This window comes from Pinus tabuliformis, chromosome 1_1 (genome assembly GCF_031772625.1).
Source record: "Pinus tabuliformis cultivar Carrire ecotype Pingquan chromosome 1_1, CPIR1, whole genome shotgun sequence".
Classification (NCBI taxonomy): domain Eukaryota; kingdom Viridiplantae; phylum Streptophyta; class Pinopsida; order Pinales; family Pinaceae; genus Pinus; species Pinus tabuliformis.
This window is the reverse complement of record NC_142297.1, coordinates 1425074-1438160: the sequence shown is the minus strand read 5'-3', so window position 1 is coordinate 1438160 and position 13087 is coordinate 1425074. Positions and strand designations below refer to the sequence as shown.

Genomic DNA, 13087 nt, shown 5'->3' with positions numbered 1-13087 from the left:
CCATCCCCAACCGGGAAGGAGGGTTAGTAATAAATACATACAGATTGCAATCAAGTCGAGTCTACGGATAATTGACATTAAACTGTAACAAGTGCCAGTTCACCTACCGAGGGCCTGTAGAGTGACAGCATGGGTCAAGTTATCCACATCACACGTTGGGCTGGGCCATCAAATGTTATTAATGTTTTGCAATGCCACATTCTTATCGATCTCCAAATGGTTTAACCTGGCCCTGGTGTCTTTGTACCAACCTCGTTTGAGCCTTAGGTGGTCTTCACTGGAATTTAAAGCTAGCTTAGGAAGTCTATGGTCTCCTATGTTATTGAGTTTGTGCTTGTACAATAGAGGCCTAGTCATAGCTAGGCTCTCGATAGGGGAAAAACCCACTTCTATAAGGAGAATAGGATAGGGTGTGTTGCTTTTAATTTGAGGTTATACGTTACAAAACGCTTCTGGATTTGTTCAATCTTTCTCCGGGATTCTCTAGAGATGCTACAACCCCAAACCTCACATCCATATAAGATAACCGGAGTGACTAAAGTTTCAAAGAGAAACTTCTTTCTATCCCACATTATGAGGTTTGTCGTTTTACAATTATTTTCAAGACCAAAATAAGCTTTTCATCCCCCATTAATCCTTTTCTCAATGTTATAGTTCCAGTTGAGCTTGTGATGAATATCAATTCCTATGTACTTGTAGGAAGACACTTCCTCCAAGTTACTGTTGTCATACATAAAATTAGCGTAAGTGTCCTTCTTGGATTTGATAAGCATAACTTTTGTTTTGTCAGTGTTAACAATCATACCCATGGTAGAGAAGAAATCCTTAAGAAGTCTAAGTTGCTTATCAAGATCAGATGGGCACCTTGCGAGAAGAACAATATCTTCAGCATAGAGAAGAAGGATGATGACTATCCCAGCTAAGACGTGCCAGCACATCCTGCTTCCGCTAAACAACCTTCTAGCTTGTCGATATAAATGCAAATAGGGTAGGGGAGAGGGGGCAACCTTGTTTAACTCGGATATAGGATGATGACTATCCCAGCTAAGATCGTGCCAGCACATCCTGCTTCCTGTAAACAACCTTCTAGCTTGTCGATGTAAATGCAAATAGGGTAGGGGAAAGGGGGCAACGTTGTTTAACTCGGATATTACACTTATATCTTTCAACCACCTCTCATTGCTTTTTAACTTGGCAATTACATTGTCGTATAACCTTATAGCAGCAGCCCTCAACTCAAAAGGAACCTTTAGCTCTTCTAATATGTTTCAAAAGTTATTTCTAAGAATCATATCGAAAGTCTTTTAAAATCCACAAAGCAGTGAAATTAAATAATTGAAGTAGTTAATCAATAAACAACAGTGTAGTTAAATAGTAACTAGTGTTAATCAAAGTTTTGGAATGTCTGTAATAAAAAAATGTGCAGTAAAAAAACCGAAAAGTGCAGAGAAAAAAAAGAAGATAACGTCCATGTTCAATAGGTTGAGTAATATTGATAAAATGTTGGGTAAATGCAAATTGTCCACATAAATAAATATCACGATAGTGAATAGCATGAAGCGGCTAGGCTGGACACTGGAATGGAAACACAAATAAAACATGTTGTGGCAACAGTTGATTGAAACTACCGCGATTGGACGCTTCACGCGTTTATATCGAACTTAATAACCGCTGGAATAGGAAATGCTACTTTATAGCCATATATTTTAATATTTTAAATGCGAAAATGCTTTTTCATCTAGGTTTTATCCGGTGGGATCGCGTACGACAATGAGAGTTTCCTTATACCTTAAGAAAAGGATCTTATAGTGTGTAAAGAGATACAGCTTTTGTCTATTATTATACGGGTAGTAGGTATGGCATAATATATTTAGTTTTGTTTTTGCTTAGTATATGAGTTTGTATTTTACTAAAAAAATTATGATGTTTATGTATAGTTTTATATTAAATTATAGTTAATTTATGATGTTTATGTATAGTTTTATATTAAATTATAGTTAATTTGAAAGGTTTTTCTCTAATTTTTTTAAGTATATGAATAAAATCTTAAATAAAATTAAATAATAATTTATTTTTTAAAGTTTGATAGATCAAAGTTTGATGTCGTTACCACAATTCAACTTTTTGGTTTTTTTTTATTATTATTTAAATTTATCTATTTGTAATGTGATTAGTTGAAGTCTTATTTTGGGTTCTCAGTTACTTTTTTTGTTTTTAGTTTTATTTCTCCTTTATTTATTTTTTTTCTTTTTTCTTTTTCATTTTTCTATTATTTCTATTTTTATGAATTATAATTTTTTCACAATATTTTCAATAAAAAATATTTTCAATTTAAAATGACTTATTATTATATTAAAAATATATTTTAATACATTTAATTATAAACAATAATTATATATATTAATACAAGTAAAACAGACACATAGATATATGTATGTTAATATAAACAATATTAGTTAATTATATTTCGTAATTTTTGGTGATGGCATTCAACTATACAATATTTTATTGGTTGTTCTTTTATGAAATTTTTGTCTTTGTTATTTTTTTGTTTAATTAAGGTATATTTTAACTAAGTTGCATGTACTAGCTACTATGTAGCACTTGTTTGATAACTTGTTTTTATAGTTTTGGACTTTTAATGATTGACACATAAAGTTATAAATAGTATTTATATAATGGTAATTCATTTTCATAAATATTTAGATTTGGTAGGTATATTGTTTTAAACAAAGTCTTTCTGTAGAAATCACATGAGAGAATTAGAATCAACAAATGTGATTCATCAAAGACTTAAATAGAGAACAATGTAAAGACATAATTTCACACTAGATTGTATATAAAAAAAATTTATTTTTCAAAATAAAAATTATAATTTTAAAATTTATTTTTAATATTCAAATTATTGATTTAATATTTATTTTTTCAAAACTTTATAAAATTATTTAGAAATTTCAAACTAATAGAAAATCAAACTTTTTGACTAAAAACAAAAACAAATATAATAATAAAAATACATGAAAACAAAAATAAAACAGACTCTGCAAAACAACAAGAACATGTGTATCTCATAATTGACGGGACTTAGCTCTGTTCAATGCATCTAAATTTTTAATTTTTATTTCTTTTACAAAAGTGAAAAAACCTATCATATCTAATCTTAATGATGGTATCCTATACATTTTTTTTTTAATAATATCATAAGCATGCCTGACTTCAGAATTCACTTTGCCTCAGGCTCTGTATATTATATTTTATAAATAAATGGTACCTTTTATAAATAATATTATAAGTATACCTGACTTCAGAATTCACTTTGTCTCATGCTTTGTATCTTTTATAAATAATTTGTACCTTTTATAAATAATATTATAAGCAAATCATCTCTGTCCTATGCTTTGTGCTTTTTAATAAATAATATTATAAATTAGTCTCTCGAGGGCATCTCTAGTTGGCGAGTGAAGAATTGAAATTAAATTATTGGCTCATCGTACTCTCGAACGGCTCTCCTGATGCTAGATTGAACCGACTAAAACACATGAGAAAGGTAGAGCATCTTGTTTACTTTTCCATGATGATGAACCATACGCACTAGACAACGAAAAGTTGGTTCATCATCATGGAAAGCTAGATGGTGAAATAGACCATTGACCATATGTATGTCGCGTGTTAAGCTACATGTGAGGAAAAGGTTGTGCATCTGGTCTATTTAGAAAAAGGTAGTGCATCTGGTATATGGTCTATTTTGCCACCCTGCTTGATCAACTAAATCACAAAGAAAAGATGGTACTTTTATTTTTTTAATCCATAATGCGTGGCAATCTTAACTACATACTTTGAAGAGGAAATGAATTTGGATGGGTATCATATATTAGAAAAATGGTATATTATTATATCTACCAATAAAGTAGTTTTTTATGTTAATAAATTAATACAAATATATTAATAAATGTGATTAATATAAAATTATAAATATATATAATAAAAAATTAAAAATAATATAAATATTAATATTAATTAATATATAATTATATTATATTACATTACTTTTTACTTTCTTTTTCCATAATGCGTGTCAACGTTAACTACATATTTTGCGTGTCAATATTAACTACATAATTTGTAGAGAAAAGGATGTGGACGCTGTCTATTTCGCAATAATGTGTCAAAAAGGTCGCAAACAGAGAGCCCTACGATAATGATAAGAGTATATATTGGAGTAGGTTAATCGTAAAAAGAGGAGTCCATGTTCTCTAACATGAATTGCGCGGAAATATCGAATATGATCAGAATTTGCTTATTAACTCTCACCTCTTCAATAGTGGTGCACCGTTGGAGACACTGTCCTCCGATTTTGATAAGAATATATGTTCAAAGGTGTATGGAATTAATGATGCACAAAATTAAATGAATAAATTACAATTCTTGTAGTTGTAATTTCAATTTTAGGTTTTGTGTTGTTGTTCAGTTTTAATTTTTATATAGGTTTAATCAAGAATATATGAGTTATTATTGATTTTAATAGATTTTTTTTAATTCCAAACTAAAAACATTAACATGATTTTGTGTGAAATGAAGAAAAAGTAGGTTTTATTTTTATTTGAAAATTGTCACATGTAAAGATTATCCTGAGTTTTTTTCTAATTATCTATAACAATTCATATTTCTAAGTATCTATAACAATAATATGAATGTCATGAAGAATAAACTAAGTTGTAAAAATATCATTCAATGTTTTCAAATAACAATAAAATAATAGATATTAATATTATGTTATAGTTTAATTAGTTTTTAAATTTGCTCTGAAAATCATGTAAATTCTGGTAAGATTTTGATAAAATATGACAGGAATTTTTGTAAATCCAGTTTATAGTTGTCAAACTTCAATATTTTTTTGATAGTGTTGAACTCATTTCTATCATCAACAACACTACTCAAACACTCTTATTGCCACATTTTTGAATTTTTTTTTAGCGATTCTGACCATTTTTTTGCAGTACTGGAAAATTTCTATTCACTAAATGTCCAATCTATTGTCCTCACATTGTTATTAAACCACATATTTGTAAGAAATCTTGCTAAACCCGTAACTATGACTAATTTTTTTTTTGTAGAGCCAAGCGAGAAAGCAAAGATAACCAAAAAAAAAAAAAGAAGACGACGACGATTTTATATTTAGTGTGATATCTAAACACATTAGGTATAGACATCACATCATGCTAATTATCAAATTCATAAAAATGAAAAATATATATAACACATAAATTCAATTACTGATTTAGAAAAATAAAGTGTATAAACTTCAATTAAGTGAAACTTAATATTAATTGAAGCTTAAAATATTACATATACCAATATAGTAATAATATATAAACCTAATATTTATAATAAATTTTATGTCGTGGAAAAGTACATCATATCAAGAAATAAATAAGAGCCAATGAATAAAAATGATTTTAATCACCAAATATCAAAATGAAATAATGAGTATTCAATCGTGAAACTATCTCATGATTCATATATCAAAGAGTTAGAAATATGATTGATATTCATCCTGATATAATAAGAAAGTTAAAATATATATTGAAATCAAAGAGTTAGAAATAAGATTGATAGGTTATTAAAAATGAGACCCTTGTTTTTAAATTTTATGATATTTGTTGTTAGTAATAAATAACATGTAATTTCAAAAATAAAGATTATTTTAGTTACGAAATGTTAAAGGCAAAGTGTTCAGTCGTGAATATTTTTCATGACTTACCTCCATCCTCGTATATGACCTCCATCCTCGTATATAATATGAGGATATAATATAGATTGAAATCAAAGATTCCGAAATAAGATTCACGAGTTATTGAAAATGAGGCTCTTATTTTTAAATTTATTAAATTTGTTATTAGTCATACATGACACGTAATTTCAATAATTTACCCTTGTTTTCGTGAATTATCCTTTTAGCATCAGTCGTCAGTGTCGTCAGCCCTAGAGATGGCTTCTCTTCAAACATGTGATGGAATACTAGAAAGAGGAGAGGAAAGGTTATCCAGACTTTCCTCTAACCTCGAGTGGGTGGAAACTCTGCTAAATGAGGAACGTAACTCGGTTGTATACAACTTGGATTTAACACAATTTCCAGACATGAGAATTTAGTTGAATTAATAGTGTAGGAAGAGAAATTCAATGTGTGTTTAATTTCTATTTCAATTTCTAGTTAATTGAATAATAAAGACGGTCCAGTAAGGGGGTTAACAGCGAACAACACGGTGCAAATTGCTAACCGGCAACTTGTTTCTTATGGATGAAAGGAAAATAATTGCATATAACAAATGGAGAGAAGAGTCGAAATCGCCTAGTGCTATTCTGGAAAATACGCAGTTTAATGCAATTCTTCCAAACTTGTGCAGCATCTCTTCTTCATCTTTATCTTTGTTGAAGCTTATCCCTGCCATTCGCTGCATCAAATGGCTGCCTCCCCCTCCATTACATCTCCCAACGACTTTTATCACGTATTCATCAATCACAGGGGTCCTGGTGTTAAGAAAACCTTGGCCAGTCATCTGTACCATCGCCTCTGTTCTGCACATAATGGATTGAGAGTGTTTTTCGACAAGGAGGAAATGCAAGTGGGACACAACTTAACTTCTCAGATAATAGACGCAATTAAAAACGCCTCCAGCCATGTAGCCATCTTTTCCCCTCAATATGCGGAATCGGAATGGTGTCTCAAGGAGCTCGTCTACATGTTGGATTCCGGGGCTCCAATTATACCTGTGTTTTACCATGTGGATCCAGCTGACCTTCGGTGGACGCACAGAGAAGGTGGAGCCTATACTCAGGGCCTGCGCAAACTGGAGTCGCAAAACGATTCCACCACTATTCAGAAATGGAGAGAAGTTCTTTGTCGTTTTGCAGACGTAAGTGGATTACATCTCCAGGAAACGTGTAACGGGTAAGAATTACTGTCCGGATGTAACAAAGTTTTATGCGCAGCTAAATCGTATCAATGTGTGTACACGTTTCTGACTCCATTTCTTTACTTTGTTGTGAATATCCAGTGACGAGGGCCTGCTCGTGGAGGAGATTGTTCAACGAGTGTTGAAAAAGATTAAGAGAATTTTGTTGGTTCAGGTGAGTTGTTGTTTCAGCAAACCATTCTTACCAAAGTTGGAATTTGAATTGGAACCGATTCAATATAGAAAAGTTTTTGACTATGTAAGTTTAGGGAATGTATATACTTCAATCATAATAATATAGATAGCTGTAGATGAAATTCGATATCATGATCAGCTAAAAGACCAAGGGAAGGAGGGGAATGAACCCCTCTTGTATAAACAGAATACGAGAAAGGAAGGGCAGGTTTCAAACCAACAATTAGATAGAGCGGTTAGCTAGTCAGTCAATCGATACTGTTATCTAGATCTTCAACAAGCTTTTTAAAGGTAAAGAATTGAATTCCAATAAATTTTAATCATTTATAGTGTTCAATACTGTAGATTCAAGAGTATTGTGTAAGGAAAGGAGTATTAAAGTTTAAGGAGGTGAAAGAATATCTGGAAAATTCCACTCGAGAATGGCCATACGATCTTTCCCCCAAAAAATGGAGGACAAGTTTCTCAGCAATCTAGACTTGAAAAATTGCAGAAAATTAATGCATTAATGAGAGAAATTACTTTAGTTCTGTTTGAAATTGTTTTATTTAGGTTAAAACGGTTAACAAATTATTTATTGATATAAATATCAGATTTGTAGATCTGTCACATAAATATCGGATTTATGTTAATTTAAATTTTAGATTTAAAAAATAATATAAAAATAATTTACAGAACCAAATGAAACAATAGATTTATGAGGAAGATTTGTAATTTTTTTATCAATATTTATAATTTTTTTATTAAGTTAAATATTATTGTCACGGTACTATGTGCTATGAAAACCACAGGTCCAAAACCGCAGTTGTAAACTTTTTGGAGAAGTTTCTGAAAGGAGATGGTAGTGCCTAAAAAGACCATTGTTTTATTGCAAATGGCCATTAAACAATTTAACCTGAGGTTTACCGACCTTTAAATAAACTACATCAAAGATGAATACTATTAGTAGTGACAGACTCAAGTTTACCAAATACACCCTCACAATTTCATAAATTCACAATTGCCATGATATCCAAGACTTTTACAACCTACTCTGTTTGACTTTTACACCTATATCAATTTGAAAGACGCAGTTGTATCTTCGAAATACCGAGTTCGAAACAAGTTCGAAGCGGTATTGTCTGTAAGGACCGGCAAAGATACTCATATGGAAGGACCATGTGATGATGAGGGTATGATGGAGACCGAACTTGAGTTTAATCAAGTTGAACCAGAGTCATGGATGAACACTCACATTGAAGAATCACATGATGACAAGGTACAAGGTATGGCAGGTTTTGAAGAATGTAAAGGAAAGCTCTTGGACATTCTGTACGGGTTGGAAAAGATGAAAAAAGAACATCCCTGAATTCGGGATAAGCTTGAAGCCTTGGAAGAAAATGTTAAAAAGGAGCTTCTTCAACTCGATTGGGCAATGGAGGAAGACTGTGCAAATCGGGGAGATAAAGCCATGATAGAAGAAGATGCTACGGACTTGCTTATGAAGGAAGTTGAACTTGAGGATGATCAAGTTGGACTAGGGTCACACGGTTTGGCAGCATGGATGGACATGGAAGAACCACATGAGGATGAGGACTCGATGGAGGCAGAACTTGAAGGTGCTCAAGTTGAACCAGGATCGTGCAGCTTGTCGACATGGATGGGTGAGGTCACTCATATGGAGGAGCCTCATATTGATAAAGTAAGTGTGGATACTTGTGTTTCATTTGGACATTTGGTAGATGGATCATGTGTAGGAGATGGCAAGATCAGCTTGCCTAAGCATGGAGACATCTTACCGTGGATGACTATGATGGAGCCTTGTATGGAGAAGCAAGGATCGTTGATTGATGCAGGACTTGTTGGGGTTACTTGCGACCTTATGGTTGAAGGTGCAAGGGCCCGTGACAAGGGTGGAACTTGATGATCGTTGTGGATGAGTGGGTCATGCTTTAGCCACATGGCTAAGTGCCTGGCATGACTCATGGACAGAATTGAAGGGCACACCCTTAGGTGGACTTCTCATGACCGAAACCAAAAGGTAGTCTTGGTGAACCTTTGGTGGAGGAGCTATGGAGAAGGGACTTATGATGATATGATGGTTGGTGACCGAGTTCACTAAACCGAAGATTGATCACTTGGATGGAGTTGTGAGCAGACATGAAGCATTCTTACCATATGGAGGCATATTGTATGCTTTCCGAGCGTTGGATAGCTTGAGGAGCTCATGATGACATGAGTTCGTTGTGACTTTTGGGACATCATATATGGTGGACTTAGAGGTCTGATGCATTGGGGAGCTGAGGTCAGATGACTTTGATGTAGTATGGGATGCATACTTCCAATGTACATGCATGAGATCATGGCTTGGAAGAGTGACTTGATGTGGAGGACCGATGAGACACTTTGAGATGAGGGGGTCACGATGGTGATGCAGTCTTGGTGGGGAGCCACTAAGATGGAGTGTTGTCAAGGACGACAACGATTTCAGGTGGAGGAGAATGTAACGCCCTCGAGTCTCGGGCAGGTGTGCACGACGACAAGCGCTCCTTGGCACGACGGAGGGCGCGTTTTGACACGACGACGGGCCGTGCAAGAGCGGGTGGGCGAACCTCCGACACTTGGGTGGGCGACCCGATGGGCGGACGACCCATGGGTGACCCATACCCGATGGGCAAACAACCCGAGCGGCGAACGAACGTGGTGAACGATAGTGGGTACACAGTTTAGTGCAGAATTTGGGTGAACGGCGTAGTGACCCGGGTGGGTCTCGTTCACGTATAAAAGGTGCAGAATTGTGTGCGGTTAGGGCTTCTATGCCTTGTTGTAATGTTTCTAAGTATGACCGTGAATTAGCCGGTATACTTGTGTATATGTATTATTGAAAAGGAAGTTTCATAATATATAATTGCGGGCAGACTCACTTGGGAGTTGCCCCTCCCGTTTCACATGAATGTTGTTTCGGTTTACATTATACATGAAGCTGTTCTGAATGTTTATGTTGAGAAACAAATATTAAGGATTTATGTGGATAAGATAACAGTTAATGTATATCGGTTAAAAAGAAGTTTATATCGGTTTATGATTAGTTATCTTGGATAAGGCGTAGTCCACAATATAAGCTTGATAAAAGCGAGCGTTGGTGGTGCCGCACCCGCCCAATAAACAAAAAAAAAAAGATTGGAGGCGTGACAGTATATGCTGGAGCAAAGATCTTCGGCAGACGACTTGAGTGAAAGTGTTTAAGAAAACAAACACTATCAATTATCACTCTTGTCATCATCTATGGACATGGACTTCTATCTTCATAGTTCTTCGCATTCAAACAGTTTCATGTTCGTTTATAATTTTCTCAAAAGATATTTAATATATACACAATGTTTGCAACATAATGTAGTCGGCTTAACTTCATGGATGAATTAAAGCAAAAATTGATATATGAACATTTCAACTTGTCATGATCTTAAAAGTTTAGCGTATGGAACTATTTATTATTATACTTTTACATAAAGCAAAATTACTTTATATTACACCTTGATAAGTATCTTAATTTTATAATATACTTTTGGCAAACTAGTTACTTTGATACAAAAAGTTAAGGTGAAAACTCAAACAAACATGACATTTTTCAATAGTAAAAGTCTGAACCCCTTTCGAGCATCTCAATGGCCTCATATCTTTTTTTGGAATGATATAATTTTGTACCCTTAAAGAAAAATAAATAAATTATTTAACATGGATGTGCGATAGGCATTTTCTTAATTTGGTTTCTAAGTGGGTGTTTCTTTATTGAATGTTTATTTGATAAATTTATTTTCTATAATCAATATATAGATATTCAAGCATAATGTTTTTTTTTTAATTATTCTTTCTTAATATACCTTTTTATGGAGTAAAAGGCTCCCGCTATGATGATCATAAAAGTTACTAAATATTATTTTTACATGTTTTTATTTATTGACAAAGATGTTTTTATTTTCTCCAATGCATATTTTAATTCTATATATTTTAGTAATTTTTGTGAAAACATTCATTTAAAAAAGTTAGTGATGGAACGTGTTCTTACGAGAATTTTTTCCTAGACCTTGTGTAACTTGAATGATTTGTATTGATATAAATAGGTCAAGCGTTAATCTTATATATAATATATCTCTGTAATGTCTCCATCGTTTCATTATCCTCTGTACAAACATTTCCCTCATCATTAGGAGGTATATTACCCTTACTACATTCATAATCAACATGATTAAAAAATCCTTCACCATCCTCATTTGCACCTTTGAAATCCTCTCTCAGAATAAATCTTTCACCATCCTCATTTATTCCTTTCAAATACTCACTCGAAGGAAATCCACCATCGTCATCTGTGCCTTTGAAATCCTCGCTCAATGGAAATACATCATCCCCAAAAGTGCCTTTGAATTCCTTGCTCAGAGGAAATCATTCACCATCCTCATATGTTCCTTTTAAATCCCCACTCAAAGGAAATCCTTGACCATCCTCATTTTTGCCTTTGAAATACTTACTTAGAAGAAATGCATCGTCCTCATCTATACCTTTGAAATCTTTTCTCGGAGGAAATTCATCATCCTTATATGTTCCTTTGAAATCCTTGCTTGGAGGAAATTATTAACCATCCTCATATGTTTCTTTGAAATTGTTTCTTATAAGAAATCTATTAAATTATGGTATGTTCTATGCTTAGAGCAGTTTATTTCTTTTTCTTATTATTATCCACAGATTAGCAATCGCATGTATATTAAGTAAAGTGTAGATAGAACATTAAACCATTGACAGAAAACAAGCCAAGACAAGAGACACAAGATGTGGCGGCTAGCCAGGGACAAACCCCAATATGGGGGAACCCTTTGATCAAATCTTCTTTTATCTTCAATAATTCAGCAGAGAGAAATAATACATAAATCTGAATTACATCAGCAACAACAAACCCTAGATCAACCCTCAAACTAGGGCAGACAATATCTTGCAAACTCACCGTCGCATCGGCTTGATTCCTTCACCAAAAAATGTGACCTTCTAAGGAGAGTCAATTCCACCTACATCACAGTTTTGAGAGAGAGAAAGATGGTCAATGCTGGTCAAACTTCCAATTTGCAATTGCAACCCTAAATTTGCATCCTTCCTTCCACACGTGTGAGAGAAGAGTCCCTTTCTGCGTAGTATGATAAAAGCCTCTTTTCTACACAGGAGAGAGAGAGAGATGTGATGAGTGAGTGTGTCCAAATGAGGAAAAGGCCTCCTGTATTTATATACAAATGTTGATGATTGAATAGATGCGATTGTTGGGCTTTCGAGCCTACATGAGTTGTTGGTCAGCTTGATAATTATCCCATAATCAAAATAAACTCATATCTCCATAAATGCTTATCGGAATCAGATGTTCTTTAGATCAATCCTACACCACTCTACGAGAGGAATCTAATAAAAATATTATCAGCCATGAATAAGATGACCCACATGAAGTTTGGCCCTAGTTGCCAATTTTAACACTCCCTCTCAACTAGGGGGAACTCCATTTGCAATTCGTCCGTCGGTCACTAATATTCATCCATCAAATGCACTGCCCTATAGAGCTTGACCCCTGCTCTGCTCTGCTCTTTTCTACCTGCTCTGGTCTGTTCTGTTCTGCCCTGTTTTGATCTGCTATGCTTTGCTCTGTTTTGCTCTGCTCTGCTTTGTCCGAATTATGAAGAAGAATAAATGATCGAGGATGTATCATACCATCCTCCACTGACTCAAAGTTGGTCTCAGAGTGTGTACCATTGGTCCTAGACCAGTCCTCAACCGACCCGAAGTCAGTGTGATAGTGGGTACAACTCCTACCATTGGTCCTAGACCAATATCATTGATCCCAGATCAATGAAGGTCATCCTAGCATAGGGAGTACGGTAGATACAATGATACATCCATCGGTACTACTATGGTCCCTATCCTCATTT

General features: G+C 33.9%; 1 protein-coding gene across 2 annotated transcripts in view; it reads left to right on the top strand.

Moving 5' to 3' along the window:
* The first annotated feature begins 6240 nt into the window (after positions 1–6240).
* LOC149211323 (uncharacterized) overlaps positions 6241–13087 on the top strand; it is a 28111-nt gene continuing 21264 nt past the window's right edge. For both annotated transcript variants that reach the window (XR_016250706.1, XM_089391461.1), the window contains exons 1-2: positions 6241–6949; positions 7056–7128. Coding sequence is in view for 1 of the 2 variants with exons in the window: in XM_089391461.1 (XP_089247587.1) it covers positions 6462–6949; positions 7056–7128 (561 nt within the window). In the remaining variant the exon portion in view is untranslated. The remainder of the gene's footprint in view (positions 6950–7055; positions 7129–13087) is intronic.